General features: G+C 37.0%; 1 protein-coding gene across 4 annotated transcripts; it reads left to right on the top strand.

Annotated features, from left to right (window-relative positions):
* slco4a1 (solute carrier organic anion transporter family, member 4A1) lies at window positions 1-26,427 on the top strand. Of its 4 annotated transcripts, XM_052594488.1 has the most exons (13): window positions 1-174; window positions 10,575-10,752; window positions 14,852-15,429; window positions 15,948-16,320; window positions 17,116-17,206; window positions 18,197-18,318; window positions 18,413-18,524; window positions 19,371-19,525; window positions 19,636-19,888; window positions 22,528-22,690; window positions 23,621-23,796; window positions 24,306-24,519; window positions 24,749-26,427. In XM_052594488.1, the coding sequence occupies exons 3-13, from the start codon at window positions 15,022-15,024 to the stop codon at window positions 24,914-24,916; spliced, it is 2,235 nt and encodes a 744-aa protein (XP_052450448.1). In that variant the 5' UTR covers window positions 1-174; window positions 10,575-10,752; window positions 14,852-15,021; the 3' UTR covers window positions 24,917-26,427. The 4 variants fall into 4 exon arrangements, with proteins under 4 accessions (XP_052450448.1, XP_052450446.1, XP_052450445.1 ...); XM_052594486.1 differs by lacking the exon at window positions 10,575-10,752 and having other exon boundaries at window positions 1-178; XM_052594485.1 differs by lacking the exon at window positions 10,575-10,752.

Here is a 26,427-nt window from a genome sequence, read left to right on the forward strand (position 1 = left end):
GGATTCTCATTGGGTGACAGCTGCTTAATCTGAGAGCTCAACATTTTGTAACAGCTCCGGTTTAAGCGGTTATTTATGGGTTTACGCTGGTAGAGACAATATACACGAATTAACGTGAAACGAAATGACAAGACTTGTCGGAAATGGAGTCTAAATCCTCAGTAGCGTGAGAACGTGAGTAAGTTAGCTTTCATGATATTTCCATGTTGAGACAATGATGAATGAACAGTATGATAACGGTGTGTAAAGGCATGCATACAGAAGCACTGGCTAGACAGTAGTCTATCTGAAACCACAGCCAGCCATATGGCCGAAGAAACGGTAGGTCTGGTTATTACACTGTATTAAATGCTCAGACATGAAGTGCAATGCAGACGACAAAGACTCATAAATGAGTCTGTGCTGCGTAACGTTAGCTATTTCCTCCACATGTAGCTATCCAGCATGCCAGTGCAGACACTCACAGGTCGCTGACACACACCCTAAAATAGAGCTATTAAGTTAGCGTTTTAACGCTATTATAGTATATTATGGTACAGTGATGTCTAAACCTCAAAAAGCTTCAGTATGGGCGTAAGGTATGACAGTAGGGGTGCACAATATTTCACCGTTGGTTCATCTGATCGGCATCAGTGCAGTCTCCATCAGGTAACGTTAGGCTATTTGAGGACAACATTTTGCGATGTCCGAGTTTCGAAGGAAACGTTCTTTCTTGAACCAGATCGCGCAATCGGTCTTGATCGGTTGGTGACGTATAGAACCACCGAATCGTTTTAAAAAAATTAACTGTTCAAAAAAATCTGCCGAACCGGAATTGCCATCACTTAATTCTGCTTTCCTAGATGTAACGTGAAAAATATGATGATTCATATTTGTTCATTTGTTAGACTATAGGCCTATTAGAATTACACATTCATGGGACCGGTAATTGGGATTAAAGCAAGTAGCCTAATCTCAAATCCACGTGCCACTGTGGACCTGAACTCATCAGTTAATGCGATTTTAATGAGATTTTGGCAATATTGCGATTAAACTTTACCTCTTGTAAACGCAATGCTTCGATTTAAATAATGCGATTAAACTCATAATCGCAGCAAGCATAATCGTATTAATATAGGTGGCGTACGCTGATTTTAATCGAAACAGGCATGTAAACACCTTTATCGCAGTAGGCTGTTACCGCTCTCTGACCAAAGTGCGCAGGTGCTTGTCATGAATGACGTGACGCGCACCTGCAGTAATATACAGATTAGAAACGATGGTGGGGAAGAAAGTTTCGCATTTATATATATTAAATGTAAAATGACACAGTTTTTTAATTATCTGAATATACACTCCTAACGTCAGTCAGGCAGGCATTGTAATAATCAAGTATTATTTAATAATAAAACTTTAGTAATAAGAAATAAACTTGATAACCATGTTTGAATGAATATTAGTGATTTTAACTGGACCGATGGTGGTGCTTTTTTGGTCATTCAGAGTTGGGAAAGTTGTGGCCTAGTGGTTAGAGAGTTTGACTCCTTACACTATGGTTGTGGGTTTGAATCTCCCGCTGGCAATATCATGACTGAGGTGCCCTTGGGCAAGGCACTGAACCCCCAACTGCTCCCTGGGGCGCTGCAGCATAAATGGCTGCCCACTGCTCCAGGTTTGTGCGCTTTGGATGCCGAGTATGGGTCACCATACTTGGCTGAATGTCACTTCATTCTGTCATTTGCACATAAACTTATCACCACTTATAAGCAACTACTAAATATTGTAGAAATTAATAAACTTTTTTTGTAAAGTTGCTTTGCAATGATTTGTATCGTAAAAAGCACTATACAAATAAACTTAACTTGAATTTAATTTAATTCTGTAAAAAAAAAGGGGGGGGGGGGGTACCTAACAAAAACACTGATAAGATCATGATACTAATATGAACTATAAAACTCACAAAGTATTACTAAGGATTAATGAGCTTCTGGCTTCATGAATATTAATCATTAATTTTGTTTGTTCTCTTGACTGATTTGCTGAAATTAAAGCAGGGACGATAATAGGTGAGCACCAGCCAATGAGATTGCCATTTGTGAATTAGCTCCGCCCACTACTGAAAAACCTGGCAGTTCTTAAAAACTGAAGAATTCCAAAGAAACGCCGTTATTTGACAGGAAAAATACATCAAAGAATATCATTCACATGTTGTGCGTCAATTTTCTCTCTCTCTGTGTTTGAGACAAAACGAGGGCAAGTTGTGCGCCTTCACACTAGAGTTTATGGTACTTCAAATACAGGTTCTTTATTAAGTTTATTATTACATACATTATATAGTTGCATTGTAAGGTGTGGTGCCATGGATTATCCAATAAGAATTGTAAAATACATCATATAGGAAAGCAAACAAAGGGTTTTCCTTCCTGCTACCTATAGAGCCCATATAGGATGTACTGTAGATTGTATCTGTATGTTGTATAAAATGGAAGTATGGCAAGGAAGTTCTGGACATATTAGGAACACACTGGGCCATTTGATACCTTTTCTTAACTGAACTACCATATTTTTCGGACTATAAGTCGCACCTGTCACAGGACCAGCCAAACTATGAAAAAAAGTGTGACTTATAGTCCGGAAAATACGGTATACAGTTCGGTCAGTCTAAACTCAATAACATTCGGGCCTGTAGCCCCCATCCTCCTCTGAACATCTGAACACCTGAAGAATATACATGTGTGCGCATGTGTGTGAGATAGAGAGAGGTAAGACTAGAGAGAGAGAACACAGAAGGGAGGAGGGAGAGAGACAGAAGAAAAGGAGAGAAGGGATTGCAGAGAGGAAAATTTACAGAAACCTCTGACAGAGAGCATGATATAAACTAACATTTCCCACATTTGTTTATATAATAAACACCATAAAGGCTCTGTGCACAATTCCCCTTCTCTTAACATTTTTCTCATTCAACTTAACATCAGAGCATTTAAAACTTCTAGTCATCAAGGCACTTACAAGCATCTTTATAATATCAGTTTTTCTGTGAAACACTCTCACATGTAACATGCTGACAAGCACAATGTATTTCATGCATATGACACAGAATCAGTTTGATGAAGTCTGTCTTGACATCCTGAAATCAAAAAATCAAAAGATAAGTGTGGAGTGGGCAGGTCCTCATGCTCTGCTTTCCCATGTTTTTCCCTACACAGGTGTGGCGCTTTTTCTTTCTGCCAAATATCCCAGGCCAGGATAATTAGCCAAATCAATCCATAGCCATTATTTTCTCAGGCATAATCTACCCTGTGTGCCCAATTAGAAAATTTGGAAACAGCTGTTCATGGCAATTTATCTAAACGTTTGACTAAAACAGTTGGACGATGTCCATCACAATGGTGTTGAGTTTCACATCGCGATCATGAACCCCACAAAATTCTATATTTTGTCAAAATAATCTTTTAGGCCTAGGCATGCCATTATTGAAAGAACCTATTTTAATTTCTGAGCTATAAATCTGTGTATTTTAGTTTTGTCTTTACTAGTTCTGTTGCTCTAAAAAGATTGGAGATCTCCACATAATCTTGGATCCATGGCTAAAAACACTTACATCATGTCACCGCAGTCTCTGGGTGTGACAGTATTTGTGATTTGACGAGTTTGGAATTTTTAAAAACTTAAATTCAGCCCTAAGAAATATCTATTTATATATTAAATCTCTATTAAATTGTATATCTATTAAATATCTATTTCAAGATGGAGTGACCAGTACCATTGCTTTACCATTCACATTTTAATCTTGGACACTCTGTGCCCTTCTACTCCATTATTTGTATTTTTTTATAAGGAATCCTGGAACGTCTACATTAAGCTTTACGAGAAGCTCTGTCTTAAATCAGAGTCTAAACTCTCTCTGTATTTCACAGTAACTCCTCTCTTTACTAAATCCGATCCAAGTTTTAGCTGATGGAGAAATCAAGTAAACAGTTAACTTCTTTCATAGGGTTGGACTGGTGCCTATTAAAAGGAAGAATAAAAACACTGTGTTGGTAGTTAAACAGCTTACAAAGAACTGCTATAAATCGATTGAATTATGAAGTTGCTTATTAACATGACAAATCTGAGCAGTTTCTGTAGTGGTCATTGGAAAATCCAGTACCTGCCCACGAGGGAAAAGATGAAAGTCTCTGATATCATAAGTCAGTTGAACATGTTTGGGCTGTTTTAGAGTCTTTCTCCTCATGCAGTGTCTTCCGGTCTGTCATTTGGTGATGAGGATCTGGTGGGGCAACGGAGTTTTGACTCGGGACGCAGTTATCTTCCTCTCTGCCTCTCATGTCAGATTTTTCATATCTGCAATTTTTCTCAGTCTTTCTCCATTCCGGCCCCTCCCAGAAGTGTCAGATTCCTCTTACGGGGGTGTAGCTGACCGCCCATCAGCTCTTTTCAGTGTCCACAGCCACAGCTTTTCTGTTCTCTTTTCCTCCCGTTGTCTCACCCATTGTCAGCTGTCCCAGAAGTCATCTGGTTTCATCTATACAATTAACACTCAAGAGAATCTCATTGTAAATATTGACTACATTTTATGTGCTACATTTTCAGATATTTTGTGCAACTGTTCAAAATTAAAGGAATCTTTATTTTTATAGCAGTTCCTTATTTTATTCTAATAAAGCATTTCCTTCTTTGCAGAATAAAGAAAATAACAGTAACCTATTCTGTCTGATATGAGCATTTCATACTTTTATAATCCTTATAAATACAGCATGATGCATTGTGTTATAACGTCAAACTGAAATCTTGCAAATAGTTTACAACCAAAGTCAAGAAAAAAATAATTGTCCTTTTTTTTCTTTTTATTATTAGCTGAATACAGCCGTTTAAACTAGTCACTCGATCTTGTTTGTGCATTATTCGTGCGCTTGTAAACGTAGTCTAGTGAAGGTGCTAAAGGAGCAGTTGTCTTTTTGTCTACACAACAACCACAGAACATTCACTTATTGTTACCATATATAGTTCCCTTTTGCTTAATTTTAGGGAAGCAAATAATAACATTTTAAGAACTTTTTTTTATTTTTTTATAACCATAAGTAGCAAAAAATAAAATGACCCAATAAATTAATTTATTACTAAATTTAATTTAATTTTAAAATATGTTTATTATTTTAAAAACGTTTCACTTAAGAAGACAGTGATTCATTAACAGGGGTTGCATGAGTTACTGTCATATTCTCTTTGTGTATAGTTTTTGAAGTGTCATTTTTGGATGTCCCATACAGTTGCATTATGTAAAGAGATTTTTTCTTTTTTCTAAAACTCTTAGTTTGTGTTCATCTGATAAATGAAAGTCATAAAGGATGGCATGAGAGTGGAAATGATGGAGTTTCTTTTTAATCCCTTTCCCTATATTTTATTTTTATTTGTGTGTGTGTGTTTTTCATTTTAATTGTTGTTGTTGAACTAAATATACAGGTTTGACCTGTGCCATTGCATTTTTTTTCGTTCTCTCCCTTTAACCATTCTTCTGTACTGTCTGTCAGAAAAAAGTACTTCCACTTTTATAATACTTGATTACAATTTAAAGTTTAACTTTTTTACTTTTACTCAAGTATGATTTTGACCAGATACTTGTACTTTTAATTGAGTAAAATTTTCACTGAGTACTTGTACTTTCACTTGAGTAAAATTTTTTAGTACTTTTTACTCCTCTGGTCAAATTGCAATCCAAGCAAAGCTAGTTGTTGCTGTCTTGTTATGACAGTCTTTTAACCTACATATTCCTGTGCCAGAGGCGAAACCTGGAGAGCAGAGAAACTGATTGGCTGCTTCTGTAGGTCATTCATTCCACTTGATTACACCTATGAACAGATACGTTTGCAGCTTAATTATGAGACAAGCCCCTGGAGATATGGGACACCTAGTCTGCATGCATGACTCTAGGAGCACACCATATACAACACACCTCCAGTAAATGATACAGATGTAAATCATCTACAGTATCTATGCATTCATCTAACCAACCAAACAGGTTCAGGTCAGTAGATACAGTAGCATATTGTGTAAGGACTTGGCATAGTTTTGTAACTGATAGTTTGACATGGTTACCTGTTTTGCATGCATGACTTTATATTTGCATGTCTGTATGTATGTTGCATGCGTCTCCCTCTGTGGTCAATGCATGAATTAAATGGTTTCCATATCTATGCACGATGGAGTAAGATCAGCATTTCGCTGCTGGGTCAGAGGCTTCCCTTGTCTGTTTTCATCACATCACTAGGTCTAGACTGCATTCCACAAGGACATGCAGCAGAACCCTGATAATGCAAGTCTCAGTGGAAGATAGAAAGATGATCTTTTATATAGAGGCTGATTTGAGTGCAGGTATTATTTAGATTATTTCCTTGTTCAGTGGAATAATCCAATCAATAATCGAATCAATAATCCAAAATTTGATTTAAAAAATTACCGTAGCTGTCCCATTACAATGTGATATTTGACTCCTTAAAGTGATTTACAGTGGAATTTAGGTTGTACATTTGTAATGACATTTTCTTACTCTATTGAAAGTATGTCATCTTTTATGTCAAATAAAAAAAAAAGTCAATGATTTTATCACTGAATCATTCATTCAATTGATTCCCTTGAACAGCTGATTCATTCAGGAATGAAGTTTGAATGTTTCAAACTACTTTTGATGAAGAAATACAGCTAAACCGGACAATAGTGTTATAGTCAGACAGTGTTAGCCACTTGATATTAACTACTTATTTATTGAACTGTTGTATTATATCATATTTATAAACTCTCTTGAAAATCATTAAAAGATGTCACTCATCTAAGCAATCTCACATTTATAATCAACGAAGCTCTCTACACTGCACATGAAATCTCTTATTTATTTCATAGTCACACAAAGTAGTTAATGGTCGCAACAGTAGAGGCCTGTTCAGAAAATCGCCTCACAAAGCTAGTTCGCTTTAACTGTTATCTCCCAAATGATATTGAGTTTTATAGCTTTCCAGCGAGTCATAGTGCAGGATAACAGGATAATATCTATCTATCTATCGTCTGACTGTATGTCTATAGATGCTTTGGATAAATGAATACATGTAAATAATGAATAAATTACTGTATATGTATTCGCAGATTAGTTAATTAATTCAATTATTCACAATTAAAGGCATACATCAATTTTGCTAAGAATAGCCTTGTAGGCAATACATTATTGTGACAGATAAAAGCATAGAAAAAGTTATTATATTTTTGTATTTCCATATTATTAAACATAAGGATATTACTGACTGACCTACAAATATAATTAATTACACTAAATTAAAATGTACAGCCCTGATACACTGTAAATGGGAACACTATTCACTTGAAGTCCTGTAGTTGCTTATTAGCATGCATATTACTAGGATATTAGCTGTTTATTTATACTTACTATATAAAGCACATATTTTTGCTTCATTGTGCATGACCATGTTGATATGCCTTAACCCTGCCCAATACATAAACATAATTACTTCACTTGCTATCAATAATCAGCAATTTAAGAGTGCATTGAACGAAAACTCTTAGTAAATAGTGAACATGTGTTCCCTGATCTAAAGTGTTACCAAAATATTTAAAAAATTGTAAATAAAACTAAGATTGTTGGAGTAAATCTTTCTATGTTAAAATTTCAAGTTTTATTTAACAGATTATGCTGTTCCATTTTTTAAATGTTTGTGGAAATCACTAGCAATTGTTTCAAAGTAAATCCTACACTATTTTTAGTGTAATTAAACTATTTGAAACAAATTTGATACAAATGTGCTCCTACTCCTACAGTCCTCTTGTACTGTAACTCACACAGGAGAAAAAGTGCTTGCAATGTGAATGTCATGTGCTTGATTTCCAATAAATACACAAATTAAGTGATAAAACATGTACCTTGAATACAATGTTTTTGGATAAAAGTGTTTGCCAAATGCATAACTGAAATACAAAGGGCTGTTTTTTTTGTGGGTTTTTTTTTATTTACATTTTATAAGAAACACATCTCAGATTAACCATTCGTACTGAGCATCTAAATCAGCATTATGCAATTTTTAAAAATAGATATGAATGCTTTATAGATAATGTTTCCTTCCCATAAATTCTAAAAAAAGAGTTAAAGTGCTGTTCTTGCGGTCTTGCTTTGTTTCCTTGTTCCTTTTTTCTGTGTAATTCATATCTCACCGTATGACCATCCATCGCAGTACAAAGAAAAGGGAAGGAACCTGCACTCCACAACAAACACGTGTTCCCACCCTGAGACTCTAAAGCTCTCCCTGATGTTATCTTTCCCTTCCTTTGATCACACATTTAAAATTAGAAATGAAAGAGTTCATAGAATACAAGAACAAATAATAAGGCTTTTTCTATTATTAATCTCATTGTAACAAAGCATGAACCAAAGCTCTTTTGAAGACAGAGCTGTGAAATGATTCGCTCACACAGTCTCAGCTGCACCACCAATCCTCTTAACGCTATAGTAACCCCACAGCTTTTCAACCATGTGTTCATTATTCATAGATGCATGCTTAATGAGTCAAATGAAAACCAGGGATTGCAACAGCATAGACCCAGTTCCTAAATTTTTTGACAATACTGGTTTGAGGATATGCATTTTGGTTTTGCTGTTTGTTCAATTTCCTGTTCTCTTTAAGATTAACTGAAAGAAAATGTGATCACACTCGGCATATTGGTTTATATAAAGAGCTTGTGCATTTAGCAAACTCTTGTTTGCATCTCATTATATCCACCAATGTGCAATGCTCTGTTTCTCTGCATGTGGAAAGTGTTATTGGGAAACTATAATACCTGGAGAAAGCTGTTAACTGGGACAGCATAAACTAAACTTCTTCATCTTTGGTTTGATAGATAAATATATTCATAAATTGTTAAGTGTGATGAGTTAAGAAGAGACTCCTGAGGTGCTGATCATCATACTGCATGTTAGGGGTGTAAAAAAAATATCGATACACGTGAGTATCGCGATATTTTGTTTGGCGATACTGTATCATTTCTTAAAAGGAATATTGACATTTAAAAAAATAAATAAAAAGAAATCATACAAGATTCATGGCAGTTTCGTTTTGAGTTTATTTTCCGACAGCAATATGGTAGCCTTCATCTCTGTACAAATACTGAGTGACAGGAAATACTAGCATTAGAGCACGTCACTAATGTTAGCGTTAAAGTAGATCACTGCTAGTAATGGAGGGCGAAAGATTTGTCCCAGTTCATGTTTCGGTGTACGAAGCTGAAGTGTGCCGACGTTTGGGCTTTTGTGGTAACATCCACAGCGGGACTGTGGAGCTTGCTCTGCCTCGTTTCCATCACTTCGCGACCCGTGTAAAGAGGCTCGTACTGGGCACAGCAGGTGGGAGGGTCGCCCCACGACTGCAGCTTTCTCTCATTTTGAGGGCGTTTTTTGCAGTTCGTGTGGCGCTTGAGTCGCAGTTTCAGCGATTCCACACGGAAAATAAATACAAGTGGAAATACTTCAGATTTATGTGCCCTCTAGAAGCTTGCGTTCTGCAAATGAACGTTGCTTGATTCTGACATCCCAAAGAAGCACAAAGTCACTTTTACAGACTTTTAAAGAGTAACTAAACCCTAAACCAACTTTCTTTAGTTAAGAATTTTATCTGTAAGAATTGGGCTTTATTAGTGCTGTTCATTGATTCAATTAACTTTTACGACATTTGAGTATAAAGTGTTTTAATTTTACAAAATATGGTGTAAAAATGTCTGAGTGCTGCCCTCTTCAGGTTGAAGGGTGGCTACTGCAGGTGATTTCTCCTATTGGATGTTGCGGTGGCAAGTGACGTAAGCAGTGGCAGGTGACGTAAGCAGTTTCCACTTCAGGTGAAAGTGGGGGAGAAAAGTCCTCTACTTCAAATGATCGCTCTGTTGCAAAGCTACTTGCGTCATTACAGTCACTCTCTATTTTATCGTCTCTGACAGCAGCTGTCTATCAATCCGTCGCTGCACAATTTTTTTTAATTTATTTATTGCGTTATTTATTGCGTAAGGTTTGCATATGGTGGTGTGTTTTTCTTTAAAGCTTTTCTTAGAATATATACTATTCCTAAAATTAGAAATATCCCAATTTATCGCCTTGCTTACAGTATCGCAATGTATCGCAACATATCGTATCGCAACCCCTGTATCATATTGCCAGATTCTTGGCAATACACAGCCCTACTGTATCTCAGGTAGATACCATTAGGCATTCCCACTGGGAAGTCATGGCCTAATGGTTAGAGAGTTGGAATCGTAACCCAAAGGTTGCGGGTTCTAGTCTTGTACTGGCAGGGACTGTAGGTGGAGGCAGTGAATGTGCTTGAAGTATACTTTTCCACCTTCAATACCAAAACTGAGGTACCCTTGAGCAAGGCACTGAACCCCCAACTGCTCCCTGGGCACCGCAGTAAAACATGACAGCTCACTGCTCTGGGTGTGTGTTCACTGCTGTGAGTGCACTTTGGATGGGATGAATGCAGAGCACTAATTCCGAGTATGGGTCACCATACTTGGCCACACGTGATTTTTCATTTATTTATTTTTTACAGTGGGCAGGACTGTGCTGCTTCAGTGATAGATGTGAAGGAGTGAGAGGCTAAGGTAACTCCCCATTTTGGGGCTGTCTTGCTTGCTTCTAGTCTCATAAGCTGCTTGATTTCTCTCAGTTTTTTTACACAATCAAACTATCAGACGCTTTTACACCAATGAAGTATCTGAGGAACCGAGGTAGGCAAAGTTGCTAGTCTTTTAGTGTTACAACTGTAATGCAGTTATTGGCTGTAGTATGTATTGTTTTTATGCTTTGTGACATTTAGGTCCTAAGTTTTATTTCTAGAGAATGCATGTACTCATAAAATGTACAGTGTAACTTTATTGCACTGGAACTTGCTTTGGATTAAAGTATCTGCCAAGTGCAATAATAGAAAATCATTTTCATTTGTCTCATATTTTGCATGGGTGCAATTCTTTAGAGTGGGAACTTTAAACTTTGAACTTTGTTCAGATAAGGGTCATAAATTATTTTACAATGCATGAATCACAAAGCTGCTAGTAAGTATGTCAAAAATTAAATCTGAATGTGAGCAGAGATGTTTGGCCGGGTTAATTTGCATGTACAAGGAAATTTAGTTTAGTTAATCAGTTGTTCGCAGGATCAAGGAACTATACTATAACCAACACACAAGTAAGTCTATATCTAAAAATTGACAAAAGTTTGAAGGAAGTGCAAACAAATAGAGTATTCAGTTTCATATATTTCCTAGTATGTACTGTATGTCTGCAGCTTATTAACTTAAATTGATCTTATACAGTTGAAGACTTACAAGTTTGAAAATCACTTAATGATCTTGCATAGGTAAAAGCTTGCCTAAAATAGTTCACCTTGAATTTGTATGCTTTTTTAAGACCATTTAGGTCCAATCAACTACATTGGGGAATTAATTATAATACCCTCTCATGTCAACTCAGACTGTAACGGTACAGCTATTTTTAGTAAAAAATTTTGATACAAGTCTTTTGGTGTAGCACATGTGTAATGAATGAATGCAGCATTGCTTAACCCCTCCATGTGTGGAACTTCTGTGTTTGTGCAACATAAATTTAAACATAATTTTAAATTTTCAAAATCTCCTAACGGTCTTGTGCCTGTGGGCTACCGTAGGTCTGCCGCACTCTGGAGAAGGTGACATAAAGGCTCTGCCACAGAGAGCACAGTGTGAGTCTAACATGCTGTGCCTGCCAACAGCGTGTCTGTCCCAAAAGAGTGTTTTTTGGACTGTAGATGGCATGCAGAACTAATCACTGTTCATTAAAGTTTTTGTGGTCTGCTAGGAGGTCACGGTTGACTTCACTGGATAAAGATAAATTATTTTATGCCTTTTAATTGGTACACTGTCATAAATGGTGCATATTAGTGCCTAAAAGTCCTAATATGTATCCTTAAGGTAGTAATACCATCATGGTATTTACTATGAATGAACCCTTTAGGGGTGAAGAACATTCCCTTAAGGGACAAGGACAAGCTGTTGTGCCTCTATAGGTACAGGTTTTGCAAAAAATTTTCTGAGAGAGTATGGAAGCTGTTTCTGCAACATAATAATAATAATAATATTAATAAGTAATGGTGACTTTTTTTCTCATAATTCAGACTTTTCTTTTCACAATTCTGAATTGATACTTTTTTTCAGAATTGTAAGATGTAAACTCAGAATTCTGAGAAGAATATAACTTGAAGAATATAGCTTGCAATTCTAAGAAAATAAGTTAGAATTGTGAGTAAGGGTCGACCGATTATTAGCCTGGCCATTTATCTGCGCTGATACCAAAGCAGCGTTTCCACCGCATGAACTTTACCCAAGAACTAGGGACTTTGGGCCGGTACTCTGTGTGTTTCCACCGCAGGAACCAGGAACTAAATAAAGTTCGGGGTAAAAAAAATGCCCCTCAGAAAGTCCCTGCTGGCGAGGTAGTACTTTTACAAAGTACCGGAAATTTTGGGGGCGGGACTTGGGAGCTAAACATCCTGATTTGAGTTCACGCAGCATTGTGATTTCAACCACCATTTATTCGGATCATTTTCAAAATATTACTGTTATTGTGTCATGAAATGTAATTTTAAAAGTATTTTAGGCGAGAATGTAATTGTTTAAAACTCAAATCTGTGGTTTATTCATAAAGACAGCGCCTACTTAAAAATGTGTTTCGCCGATCTCAGACGGTCAGCTCCACACAATCAGCGAGAGCTCAGTGATCATGTATCCACCAAGAGCAGCCTCACCTCGGCTAGACCTTCTGATATGTGCCGCTGGCTCTGATGTCTCTTTAGTGCTTAAACATAAAATAGCATTAGTTTTGCGTAAATCTAACAGGTAATCTTTGGTCTGTATGTAAAAATTTAAATAAAAAAGGCAAATTTATATAATATTTCATTTCATTGTAATGACTGTATATATACACATTTCCCTTAACTAAGTACATTTCTGCGGCTATTATTATGTTAAAATGAAAAGGAAAGGAGGCAGTGGTATTTGATATCCTATTAGTTTTATTTTAAATATATAGTGAGGAAAATTGAAGTAGCCAAGGCAAGCTGACTGGTGTTATCAAGTACGCTGCTGTATGCAGAATTAATGGATTTGCGTCATTGCGGACAAAACACTCCCGAGTCGAATGCACAAAGTCTGAACTACCGAGGATGCACGTCCAAAATCAACGTACTTTGTATTGAGTATTCGCGCACAGACCTACGTCACCAGACTATTTGCCTAATCTTCCCGGTACTTTAGACCGCGGTGGAAATGCAGGAAGCAACAGGTCTGGGGTAGAGCTGTATTCGGGCCTTAAAAGTTAGGCCCGACAGGACCCGAGCCCGAACGGGTTTCGGCCAGAGCCCGACAAGTACATTTTGATTGAAAGCTTTTTTAAAGCCCGAACCCGTTTACAGCCCGACATTATTCAGATGTGCGCACGCACACAGCTCTTTTGCCTTTTGTCAACAATGAGTAATTTATTTATGTTTTAACATAATTTACTCATAACTAACATAGACTAGACCACTTGGAAGTTGGAATAAAGAAATAAAATAAGTCCTCTGTGACATCGTAACATCTCAGCATTCTAGACATAGGCTTAAATTAAATTAAGATAAATTTTAAATTAAGATGGATATTTGGCAATAACGAAATTAAGATAAAGGCTCCGCCGGATTTGCTTTATTTAATAAAAGAATAATGCCAACATTAGCGTAAATACTCTGTCAACATTATGCATATAAGACTCAATGAATATTTAGTTATCATTTGAAAAACCTTTACTTACAGCGATTAGGCTAGGTCTACATGTTTTTGTGGAGGAAAATGATTGAATCCACTGTAGATGTCTTCAGCGCATTCCTGCGCTCACTGATGGTGCGTCATTATTCACTCATTATTCTCATTATAAACATGGTCAAAACTTTTCCACACCTCAGAGTTTGCTTTAGTTGCTGGTGCAACCAAAACGTAATCACCAGAGGCAAGCCTCCGTTACACCTGCTCAGCATTCATTTTCGCATCTTTCTCGTGCTAATCGAAACACATCACGTGACCGCTTGTTTACCTCGCAAACCAGAGCGCAAGCCCGAGCCCGGCCCGAGCCCGCGTAAGATGATAGAAATTAAGCCCGAACCCATTGGGTCCCGATGGGTCCCATCAGGTTCGGGCAAAGATCTTCAGCTCTAGTCTGGGGGGAAAAAAGATTCCTGGTACAAATGTTCCGGGTAATTTTAGTGGAAACGCAGCAAAAGAATCTTTTATGTTTATTGGTATCAGACATTTTCAAAATCATTTTGCCGTTAAAGTAATTTAAAGGAATTTAGAAATTCAGAATTATTTTGTCAGAGCCCTTGTTATTCTTAATTTTGACATTATTTTCATTTCTATATATCGGTTTAAAATATCGGTTATCGATCTTAATCTGAAATAATCAGCAACATCCCACAAAAAACACATATCATCAACCCCTAATTGTGAGACAAAAGAAATCACAATTATTATTTTGTATTTATTTATTTATTTATTATTCTGTGATGGAATAACTCAAAATAAAGTCCGAATTGCACAATTCAAACTCAGATCTTTGAGAGAAAAAAGTTTTTTCTTAGTTTATATCTTTCAAATTCTGATATCTTCCTAGAATTGTGAGCAGTCCAAATCTTGAAATGAAAAGTCACGATTATATTTTTTGTGGTGGATACAGGCTTGAATAGATTTGTTTTTGGAGTTAAATGATTTACTGTAATTTCACTTAAGTTGGTAACTAACTTACTCTTTCTCACTCTTTTTTGCAGATTATTTTTTTTTTTAAATCTGTATGACTTCAGTTTAAACTGTAAGAAACTCCATTAAGGGATCTTTTTTCCAAAGACTGCTATCGTATCACTCCAATCAGTGTTTCCTGTGGAAACGTTTTGTTTTCTTACTCTTCACAAAGTCTGTCACTGTGCTCCCTACTGGGGCCATGCCCCACCTGTTGAACAATGACACTTCTTTCAGCTCCAAGCAAGAGCTCTTGGTCCTACATGACAGTCCATTGGGTCCCAGCTTGGACACTCCCAGCCCAGTGGAGTCCCAGGGCTCTGCTCCAGGAGGCCCATCTGGAGATGCCTGCACTGTACTCCACAACACAGGCAAAAAGGGGATTGACCTCATAGAGCCGCCCAATGGGGTGAAGTTTGTTCCGGCAGACTCTGAGAATCTTTGTGGATGGGGAGCTCTGACCCCACGGTGTATCCAGACCTTCAACACCCCACGCTGGGTTCTCTTCTTCCTCTGTGTGGCCTCCTTCCTCCAGGGCATGATCATCAATGGCTTCATCAACACTGTCATCACCTCCATTGAGAGACGTTTCGACCTGCGCAGCTACCAGGTTCTGTTATAAACTGTAATTTGTATAGTTGTATAATAACTTACTATAATATAGTTGTAAAATACTGTAGTAACTGTATTTTAAATATAAGAATTTAAAATATCTGTTTTCCATTTTAATCTATTTTAAACCATTTTAATTTATTCTTGTGAAAAGCTTTTAGTTTTTTCATTAGTCATTGCTTCAGTCTTCATTGTTACTTTTATTTGTTATTTTTTTATTATTAATATTTTATATTAATATTTTTTGGGGGAAATGTGCTCCTTTTTTAAAGATTATTTGATGAATATATGGTTCAAAAGAACACCATTTATTTAAAATAGAAATATTTTGTAACATAAATGTCTTTACTGTCACTTTTGATAAATTAAATTGAATATTAAATCAGGGAAGAAACTATCTTGCAATGGTTTATGGGTAATAATAGACTCACACATTATGGGATAGACTATTCAAATTTGGATTTATGTACACCTCAGCATTTTTAACACATTGTGTTGTTTGGGTTGCCGTTGCAGGCGGGACTCATTGCGAGCTCCTATGACATTGCTGCTTGTGTGTGTCTGACATTCGTGAGCTACTTTGGTGGTACTGGTCATAAGCCTCGATGGCTGGGCTGGGGAGTGCTCATCATGGCACTGGGCTCTCTGGTCTTTGCCCTGCCCCACTTCACCACACCTCCTTATCAGGTGAGAGTCCCGGAGCGTATGGGACTGTGCTCAGCCAATCACACCGAGGCATGTGTCGGCGAGGAAGGTGGGCTCTCAGCTTATCGTTACATCTTTATGCTGGGCCAGTTTCTGCACGGGGTCGGAGCAACCCCTTTGTACACCCTCGGGGTCACCTACCTAGATGAGAATGTCAAGTCAAACTACGCACCTGTATATATAGGTGAGTGTGATGACGCCATAAAAACATGAAAATATGTACTGTGGCTGATACTGGAAACTTTGTTCTGCTTGGCCATTTTCCATATTTTTACATTTATATAACCTTTTCCATCAACTAACATTCACTAGCTTAAAGATTGATTAAGTGGTTATTTTGCTATAAAATGTAATTGATCAGTACAATTCTTGATGATAAAAACCCGGAATCTTGAAAAATTATATCAGAATTTGGGGCAAAAAACTAAACAGATTTCCTAGGGCCTTATTGTTGTTGACATTCAATTGAAGCACTAAAATGGAATTAAATTCCATTTATTGTATTAATAAGACTTGATTTTGTTTGAGGGTTTTGTTTGTTAATGTGTAGCCGATTTCAAAAGTACTCAAGCATTCAGATATATATTCTAAAATCTTTTTATCTTTTGCATTACATGGAAAACACTCAAGAATTGATATTTGCCCTCACTGAACCCTGTCAGTTTGTCCCACTCAGGCTTTGACACACCTAGTAATTTTCATTGTTGTTATCAGTGAGAGCCACTAGTTTCCACCTCAGACATCAATAAAACCTCCCTCTATTGTTTTTTCCCCAACGTCCAGTTTTCAAAGACTATTGAGGACAATCGCTACCCTGTTTGCCCCTCTCCAGACATAGGCACACAAACTGCATCTTATTGTGTCTTTTGATCAAAAACATGAATCAGTTTGTGGATCTACAGTAGACCAGCTTTCATATAACTGAGGGAGCAGAGGAGGGAGCCACAAAGACTTGATATGCTTTCTTCTGTTTTCAAAGGGATCTTCTACACAGCTGCCATTGTAGGACCTGCGGCTGGATACTTGCTGGGTGGATTCTTTCTCAACATCTACACAGAAATTGACCAAACGTAAGTGGCCAATGAGTAAGAAAATAAACATTTCATCTTTCACTTTATTCAAATAAGTAGTTCACGCAAAATGAAAAAGTAAATTTTTAGGCCATATTTATCTGTAATTCACAGATGTAATATACAGCATTACATAAGAGGTTTTAACAAGTGTCAGACTCCTAGTGTTAAGTATTTGAATTGCATCTAATTATTATTTGAACCCTGAAACAATAAGGGCCTTTCGCACCATTGGAACCTTTTCATAACCCAGCTGCTGTGCTGTCTGTTAATCAAAGAACAAAATTCTTCAAAAAAAGAAAAAGTGGAAAATAAATATTTAATTAAGAATTTAGTGTTTGATAACTTTATTCAATTTCTGTATGTTTCCTACTTGCTGAAGGGCACAGGTAAATATATAATGGATTAATGTGAAGATTGTTTGAAGGTCATTTAAATTATTATTTTTTTAATTTTTTACGTCTTATAAATGGTAAAATTGATAGCTCTCAATTATACTGTAATGTTAGTATAGTCAACATTTCATAAAGTCAGTGGTTAAATATCAGGAAAAAAATTCCTAGAGACATCAGTGGTATTGGTATCAATGATACAGTCATTCAGTCAGAAAAAAAAGATTCCATTAAACAAATATTAAAAATACACTACCTTTATACCTTTATTTTTACCTTTATTTATTTTTTTATTTTTTTTATTGACAGAACTAATATAAATATAACTTGTCACTGACCACTTACAACTGTTCTGCACGTATCCAAAATATAAATATCACAAAATATGAATACATAAATAAGAAACTAAATAGCAGAAATGCTATTTAAATTTCTGTTACAGACTAGGATTGATTTAGACCTTGTGACTTCCATGATGAAGAATACAGATTAAAATCTGACGTAAACCCATATAAATAACAAAAACATGAAAATGTGTTTTAAATACTAAACTTTGCACATTCTAAAGCTACATTTTATCTCTCTCTATCTCTCTTAGGACAGAGCTAACTCCTGAAAATCCGCTGTGGGTGGGAGCTTGGTGGATTGGTTTCCTGGCAGGAGGAGCGGCAGCTCTGGTTATCGCTCTGCCTATACTGGGTTATCCACGACAGCTACCAGGTGCTACCCACAAGCGCGATTTAAAATAAGTCAAGTGACTGCAGTACAGTATAGTATTAGTGCGAATAACAGTCTCACTTTCTGTATCTTGTAGGCTCTCAGCGGTATGTGGCCATGCGGGTCTCAGAGGCCCACCAGCTGAAGGACGGCAGTCAGGTCACTGCAGCTGATCCTCAGTTTGGCAAAACAGTAAAGGACATGCCCAGGTATGAAACAGGGAGAGGAAGGCTTGTTTCCTCTGCTGGTCCTTCAAATGTATTAAAAGCCATATTTGTGTGACTATATACCACATTTCACCATCTATTATCATGTTCTGTACTGCCATGTTTATAATCAGACACTTCATTGATGGGAAGTAGCTGCGGTTGTAGTTTTCTTGTCTGGCAAGTTCAGCGAATTCAGAGCGATGAGTCCCTAGACGATTTTTAAGGATCCAGGAAATTAGCACTTTTCACTGACACTACTTTTAAAGATCCAACAAACTGCCACATACGAGCTATTGGGTTGTCGATTTTCATTTAGGTTGCTAGTTTTCATTTGGCTGCAAGTTTCCACAAGATATCATTAAAACCTTCAGTTGTTTTCCTCTCCTCTGTCCAGTATTCAAAGGCAACTAAAAGACAATTGCCTCATTTCATCAATCATTCTTTCGACCCAAATAAAAGCATAAATCAATGCTGTCAGATGATGCTTATGTATTTTATCCACACACAAATATCTATAAAATTGAAATGTTGGAATAGTTGGCCAAGAGATGTCAGCTGAACATCATGAAAATGCTAGTTAGAATAATTTTAAATACATGTTTTACAAAGGCCTCCTAGGCATATATGACTTCCTTCTTTCAGATGAATCCAGTTTTAGTTATATTAAAAACTGTTTTTGACTTAAGAGTATTAAGGAGCAGTCTGTTATCAATAGTATCTGCAAGTAATATTTAATGATTGCATTTTTTATTTTTTATTTTACAAGGAATTACATTGTAAATATCAGAAAGTTGTGTTGTTTGCAAGAAATCGTTGAACTGACTGAATAATAATTTTTCACTGAAGGTCAGTGCTGCTTCTTTTGAAGAACCCTACCTTCATCTTTCTGTGTCTCGCTGGTGCCACAGAGGCCACGCTCATAGCTGGAATGTCCACGTTTGGCCCCAAATTTCTAGAGTCTCAGTTTAGTCTGAGTGCTTCAGAGGCAGCAACCTGGTTTGGTAAGAATCACGTCACTCAAACTCAATGCCACACACTTTTGCTCAAATTACTCTTAGCGTATCATAAACAACTGCACAGAGTTATTTTTAACTCCATCTTCTCATTCCAGGTTATATGGTGGTACCAGCTGGTGGAGGAGGCACCTTCCTGGGTGGCTTCATTGTAAAGAAGCTGAACCTTCGCTGCCACGGGATTATTCGTTTCTGCATGCTGTGCGCAGTGGTCAGTCTGATGGCTATCTTCATCTTTTTGGTACACTGTCCTAATGTGCCCATGGCAGGAGTAACTGCCCCATACTACAATAACTTTAAACACAACCACTACAACGCCCCCTACCTGCAGACAGAGATCCATAACAACAGGTATGACACCGTTTTAATCCATCACTATTGGATACAGGTGCTGGTCATATAATTAGAATATCATCAAAAAGTTGATTTATTTCACTAATTCCATTCAAAAAGTGAAACTTGTATATTATATTTATTAATTACACACAGATTGGTATATTTCAAATGTTTATTTCTTTTAATTTTGATGATTAGAACTGACAACTAAGGAAAATCCCAAATTCATTATCTCAGAAAATTAGAATATTGTGAAAAGGTTCAATATTGAAGACACCTGGTGCCACACTCTAATCAGCTAATTAACTCAAAACACCTGCAAAGCCTTTAAATGGTCTCGCAGTCTAGTTCTGTAGGCTACACAATCATCGGGAAGACTGCTGATTTGACAGTTGTCCAAAAGACGACCATTGACACCTTGCACAAGGAGGGCAAGGCACAAAATGTCATTGCAAAAGAGGCTGGCTCACAGAGCTCTGTGTCCAAGCACATTAATAGAGAGGTGAAGGGAAGGAAAAGATGTGGTAGAAAAAAAAGTGTACAAGCAATAGGGATAACCGCACCCTGGAGAGGATTGTGAAACAAAACCCATTCAAAAATGTGGGGGAGATTCACAAAGAGTGGACTGCAGCTGGAGTCAGTGCTTCAAGAACCACTACGCACAGACGTATGCAAGACATGGGTTTCAGCTGTCGCATTCCATGTGTCAAGCCACTCTTCAACAACAAACAGCTTCAGAAGCGTCTCACTTCAAAAAGGACTGGACTGCTGCTGAGTGATCCAAAGTTATGTTCTCTGATGAAAGTAAATTTTGCATTTCCTTTGGAAATCAGGGTCCCAGAGTCTGGAGGAAGAGAGGAGAGGCACACAATCCATGTTGCTTGAGGTCCAGTGTAACGTTTCCACAGTCAGTGAAGGTTTGCAGTGCCATGTCATCTGCTGGTGCTGGTCCACTGTGTTTTCTGAGGTGCAAGGTCAGCTGTATACCAGGAAGTTTTAGAGCACTTCATGCTTCCTGCTGCTGACCAACTTTATGGAGATGCAGATTTCATTTTCCAAAAGGACTTGGCACATGCACACAGTGCCAAAGCTTCCAGTACCTGGTTTAAGGACCATGGTATCCCTGTTCTTAATTGGCCAGCAAACTCGCCTGACCTTAACCCCATAGGAAATCTATGGGGTATTGTGAAGAGGAAGATGGGATATGCCAGACCCAAGAATGCAGAAGAACTGAAGACCACTATCAGAGCAACCTGGGCTCTCATAACACCTGAGCAGTGCCACAGACTGATCGACTCCATGTCACACCACATTGCTGCAGTAATTCAGGCAAAAGGAGCCCCAACTAAGTATTGAGTGCTGTACATGCTCATACTTTTCATGTTCATACTTTTCAATTGGTCAAGATTTCTAAAAATCCTTTCTTTGTATTGGTCTTAAGTGATATTCTAATTTTCTGAGATACTGAATTTGGAATTTTCCTTAGCTGTCAGTTATAATCATCAAAATGAAAAGAAATAAACATTTGAAATATATCAGTCTGTGTGTAATGAATGAATAGAATATACATGTTTCACTTTTTGGATGGAATTAGTGAAATAAATCAACTTTTTGATGATATTCTAATTATATTAGCAGCACCTGTATAGGGCTAGATTTACTTACAGCTTGCTCCAACACAAACCTTCTTTTGCCGTTAAAATTGTTATGTCAGCACTGAAAAGGGAGGAGAGTATTAAAAAGAATCGCCCAATGTGATTTACTCACATTTGCACTCATCAAATTACTGGCATTTGCACCATTATTTAATGCCCAAAAAAGCAGGCGATATTTGGCACTGCTCATGGTAGATTGCGCTGGTCATTATGGAAATGATCTGGCTGTGTCTGTGTTCTTTAATGTATGCATTGTTAGTAAATCACCTGCAGAATTTTTCCCTTCCATCTGCGCTTTTATGGAATTGTGCTCTAAAGCTAATTTGTCTCGTTTTATAAATCTGGCCCTAAATCTTTGGAAGTTTTTTTTGTATCCTGATCATCAACTCAGTGGTGCTCTGTTGCTGCGCAGACCTGATAGAATGAAACAGCAGAGAATCGGTTCATTACCGATGCATTCTCAACTTTATTCAGGAAGATAGGTCATATTTATACAAACAACAAAAGTCAATTAATGTACCGTATGCAGGAGTTATAAGCAGTGCTGGGTAGGTAACTTACAAATTGTAGTCTGTTACTGATTCCAAATTAAATGACAAAAATTTTAGTCTGTAGCATAATCCTTTACATTACACATTTTAGGTAATATAACCACAGTACTCTTAGATTACTTTTGAGCTAGCTCATTTATCACATTGATTTAATTAGTATATGTGTGTTTAAAGAAAAGCTAATAATTAAAAAATAAAAAATGTCAAATTATCTGTGACCATTAACTAATGTACTGTGACCATGCAATTCTTTTACTTAATTGAAATGAACTTACAGTATCTTAAAATGTCAGGGGGACTCCAAGTAAACGCATTAGGTTAAAGAGGTTTGGCTGACAAGCTAATGGTTTAAATTAATACCCAGAGCAGAAACAAAGAGATTGACTGACAATGTTATTGATTGGTTGAGGTGAAATTCGAAACTAAAATCCTTTCCTCTCCCTCTCAGCTTCTCAGATCTGGGCAATCTGACCGCAGTCTGTAACATTGACTGTCACTGTGTTGAGGAGTTGTTTAACCCTGTGTGTGGTGCGGATGGAGTGATGTATTTCTCTCCCTGCCATGCCGGCTGTAGCTCCCTCAGCCACACAGACAGCCCCAGAGGCAGACAGGTACACAGACTTTCTCAGTGTCACGGAATTGATATTTATGAGCTTGTACTATGAAGGCATATTGTAAGTTTCAGAACACGATATTACACGGAAGTTTTAAAAGGATCCCCGGGTATTAAGACATGTGTAGCTTAATATAACACAAGTTATGTCTCTTATTGAAATATATAACAGAAAACCTGTGAAAGATGTATGTTATTATAAAAAATCGTTTTTAAACTGTGGGGGGCGCCATTATTTTATGTGTACAGTACATTCTGCATTGATGATGTCGAATGGTTGCACTCAGTAAGCTACTGGCGCTTTTTACCCCAACACAACTCAGAAAATAAACACAAGAAAATAAAATACTGGTACAATACCACATTGTGTGGCTTTTGGGTGTAATTTTCAGTCGGAGGGCAACAAGAGCAATCTAGGACTTCACTGATTTCCTAGCGATAAGAAGAGGAGAAAATAATGGGAAGATGCATGTGGACGAATAAAACTTCATAAAAACCCGCTTTTTTTCTCCACTTTAGCCCTGGTGCCTTTGAGGTTTTTTGTGGACCACAGCTACTGAAACAGCTTACAAATGGCCCAGACAGAATGCAACCATTTTACTCCGAATAATCAGAATAATGGCACCCCCATAGTCCAAAATATGTATAAACCTTGTGATTTTTTAAAATAACATACATTTTTTGTGGGTTTTCTATTACATATTTCAATAAGAGACATAATTTATGGTATATTAAGCTATACATGTCTTTATACCCGGGGATCCCTTTAAAACGAAGCTGCGTAAATGTTTTCGATTATGCGCTATTTTGGTGTAAAGAAAAAGTCATCTTTCATAAGAAGTCTCAGAAATAAATGTGAATCAACAGTTTCAAACATCTTATTCTTGGTTATGAATTTGTCTGTATTGGTGCGTTTATGCATTCATAGGTGTTTTCTGGATGCAGCTGTGTGGTGGGGAATATATCATGGGGAGAACAAGGTTTTGCTGAAGAAGGGAGGTGTGTGTCATCCTGCAATCACATGCCGGCCTTCCTCACCTTCCTCTTCGTCGTCATCCTCTTCACTTTCCTCTGCAGCATCCCTGCACTTACTGCCACACTCAGGTATGACCACTGTATATACTCTGTGACACAAATGTTTGGGATCAGAAAATGTAGCTTTTATTTACCAAGGATGCATTAAACTGATCATAACTGACAGTTAAGACATTTAAAATTTTAGAAATGTTGTTTTTTTGAAGTTCATATTCATAAAAACAGTTAAAAACACATTTTTTTTTTCTGTATTTTTCATCAAATAAATCCATTCTTGGACTATTGGTGATCATAACAAGAAAAAAAGTCCCAAAACTTTTGTATGGTAGTGTGGATTATAAATGCTAAATAAACGTGATGAGGTTATGTGACAACAAATTAGCATACTGCTCTTTCAAGCCGTAACTGTATTATAAAATAATACCTACTCTTTTCAATAAAAATAAAAAAGTTTATTAAGTAGTAAGCTACTGTAGTATTCCATTCCAAATGTACTGAAGACAAGAGGATCTCTTATGGCTTACTTTATAGAACAGGTGTTTGTCTTTATAGCCTGATGTACTTGTCTTCTCTTGCAGGTGTGTTCCTGACAGTCAGAAATCGTTTGGACTTGGAATCCAGTGGATTGTAGTAAGGACTCTCGGTGGGATCCCAGGGCCTATAGCGTTCGGCTCTGTGATTGACATCTCCTGCCTGCTGTGGGAGGAGCAGTGTGGGGAATACGGCTCCTGTTACCTGTACCACAACTCAGACATGAGCCAGTATACACTCATCGCAGGCATCATCTACAAGGTACAGAAAAACACATCTGAAAAGTATGCAGAAATGTTTCCTGAGAAACTCATAATGATTCCACATTTAAATCACTTAAGCTTGTATGAAACTCTTGAAACCGACTTCTCAGTTTAACACAGGAGGCCATTTATTTTGCAGCTCTAAATGGCCTTCAGCGGTATGTTGACAAGTCAGTTTTAAGAGTTTCAGAAAAGCTAAATCTTAAGCTATGCTTTTTTTCCCTCAGGTTTTAGGCACTATTTTCTTTTTTCTGGCGGCCATGCTCTACAAGCCGCCCCCCGAGACTCCTCAGAGCAGCTGTGAGAGCACAGATGTGGGAGGGGGCGAGGCCAGAGACCTGCCAATCAAAGACGTCCCCGCTGAGATCATTCCCAACCGGCACGCCAAATTATGACCTCAGTCTACAAATACACCATCACCTCAGCTCAAAGTGTGTGTGTACGCCTCTGTGTGCATGTGTGTTGTGTATAAGGTCAACACCATCACTGTTGACTGTGCCCCTTCCTGCTGGCTGTACATCATTCCCAACATGCATTTGTGATATGTTCCCATATACTGTAATTGGCCCACCAGTCTCAGAGTTACCAACCCAGACATGAGGACTAAAAGCATTTATGTCACAATAAATGACCAAAGGTCAAAGGTGAAATCAGAGCATAAACGTTACATAAACAGAACCTACCAAAAGCCAACATAATTGTAATTTGACAAAAGATTATTTATGCGTATAAACTGATAATATTTATATAATTTAAATGTCAATTTAGATCATTTTTTAAAAGAAAAAGCCATAGATGATATAGAAAAAGAGCACTTAATATAAATGTTATGGAAAGAGAGTAATATAACTGTGCAGGTGTTATAAAGTGTTAAGCTGTTATGAAATATGAAATATAGTGAATTCAAATGCTGCTCAGTTGTACAAAAAAACTGAAAATTATAAACTGTGCCTTTAAAATGAGTTTTGCATTAGTTAGCACAGTTAGAAAGAGATAGTACAGAAAAAAAAAATATATCCATTAAAATATTCAACTTGCAAACCCTTGAATCTCTCTAGATTGCACTTTAAACTCACTTCACTGATGGAAATATACATCTGAACCATGTACAGTATTGAACAACATACCATTAAACCAATGCAACATTACACAATTCTAGTCCACATTTTGAGACCATCTAAAGCATGTATGACTTGTGATTCATGTATTTGATTTTCATAAATTCTGAATATTTGTAACATTTTAAAATGTACCAAAATACTGTAGCTCAAGACTGAGCAGGACAGAGAGGCTTCAAGGTGTGAAGTCTCATAGAGTTGCAAGTGAGTGATGAAGAGGCAACAAGTTTACAAAATGAACTTTTTGTAACTGTATACCAGGTTGAAAAATACCACCCGAGATGGGATATTTCTGAAAAGCACTTCACTTTGAGATTACTCAAAGGATACTTTCTTGGTTGCTCATAAAATAATCATGCAGCAATTTTTATTATTATTTTTTAACATAAAAGTACTCCAAGCTGCTTAAATCCAAATAATAAAAAATAACAAATATTTGCCACATGAACCTAATTTGCTTATATTAAGTGCTACTAAACCATCTCACCAATGATACTTTATGTAGAAGTTTTTATTTATTATTAAATGCATTTGTTAGGATTCTTTTCTGATGTCTGGTGTTATTATTACATTGTTTTCTTTCCCTGCTTTGATGGATTTTGATGGATTACATAAACTCTCTGATGACAAATGCTGAATGCCTATGATGATTGGAAATTGATTTGCACAATGAAACTGAACATGCAACAACAAAGAGTAACATGATATTTGTATTTGAATTTGTGTTGGTTCTTGTGTATTTTTTACTCCAATGACTTAAAAGAAATGTGTCTTGTGTCACAAAAGGA

This window comes from Carassius gibelio, chromosome B23, assembly GCF_023724105.1.
Source record: "Carassius gibelio isolate Cgi1373 ecotype wild population from Czech Republic chromosome B23, carGib1.2-hapl.c, whole genome shotgun sequence".
Lineage (NCBI taxonomy): Eukaryota > Metazoa > Chordata > Actinopteri > Cypriniformes > Cyprinidae > Carassius > Carassius gibelio.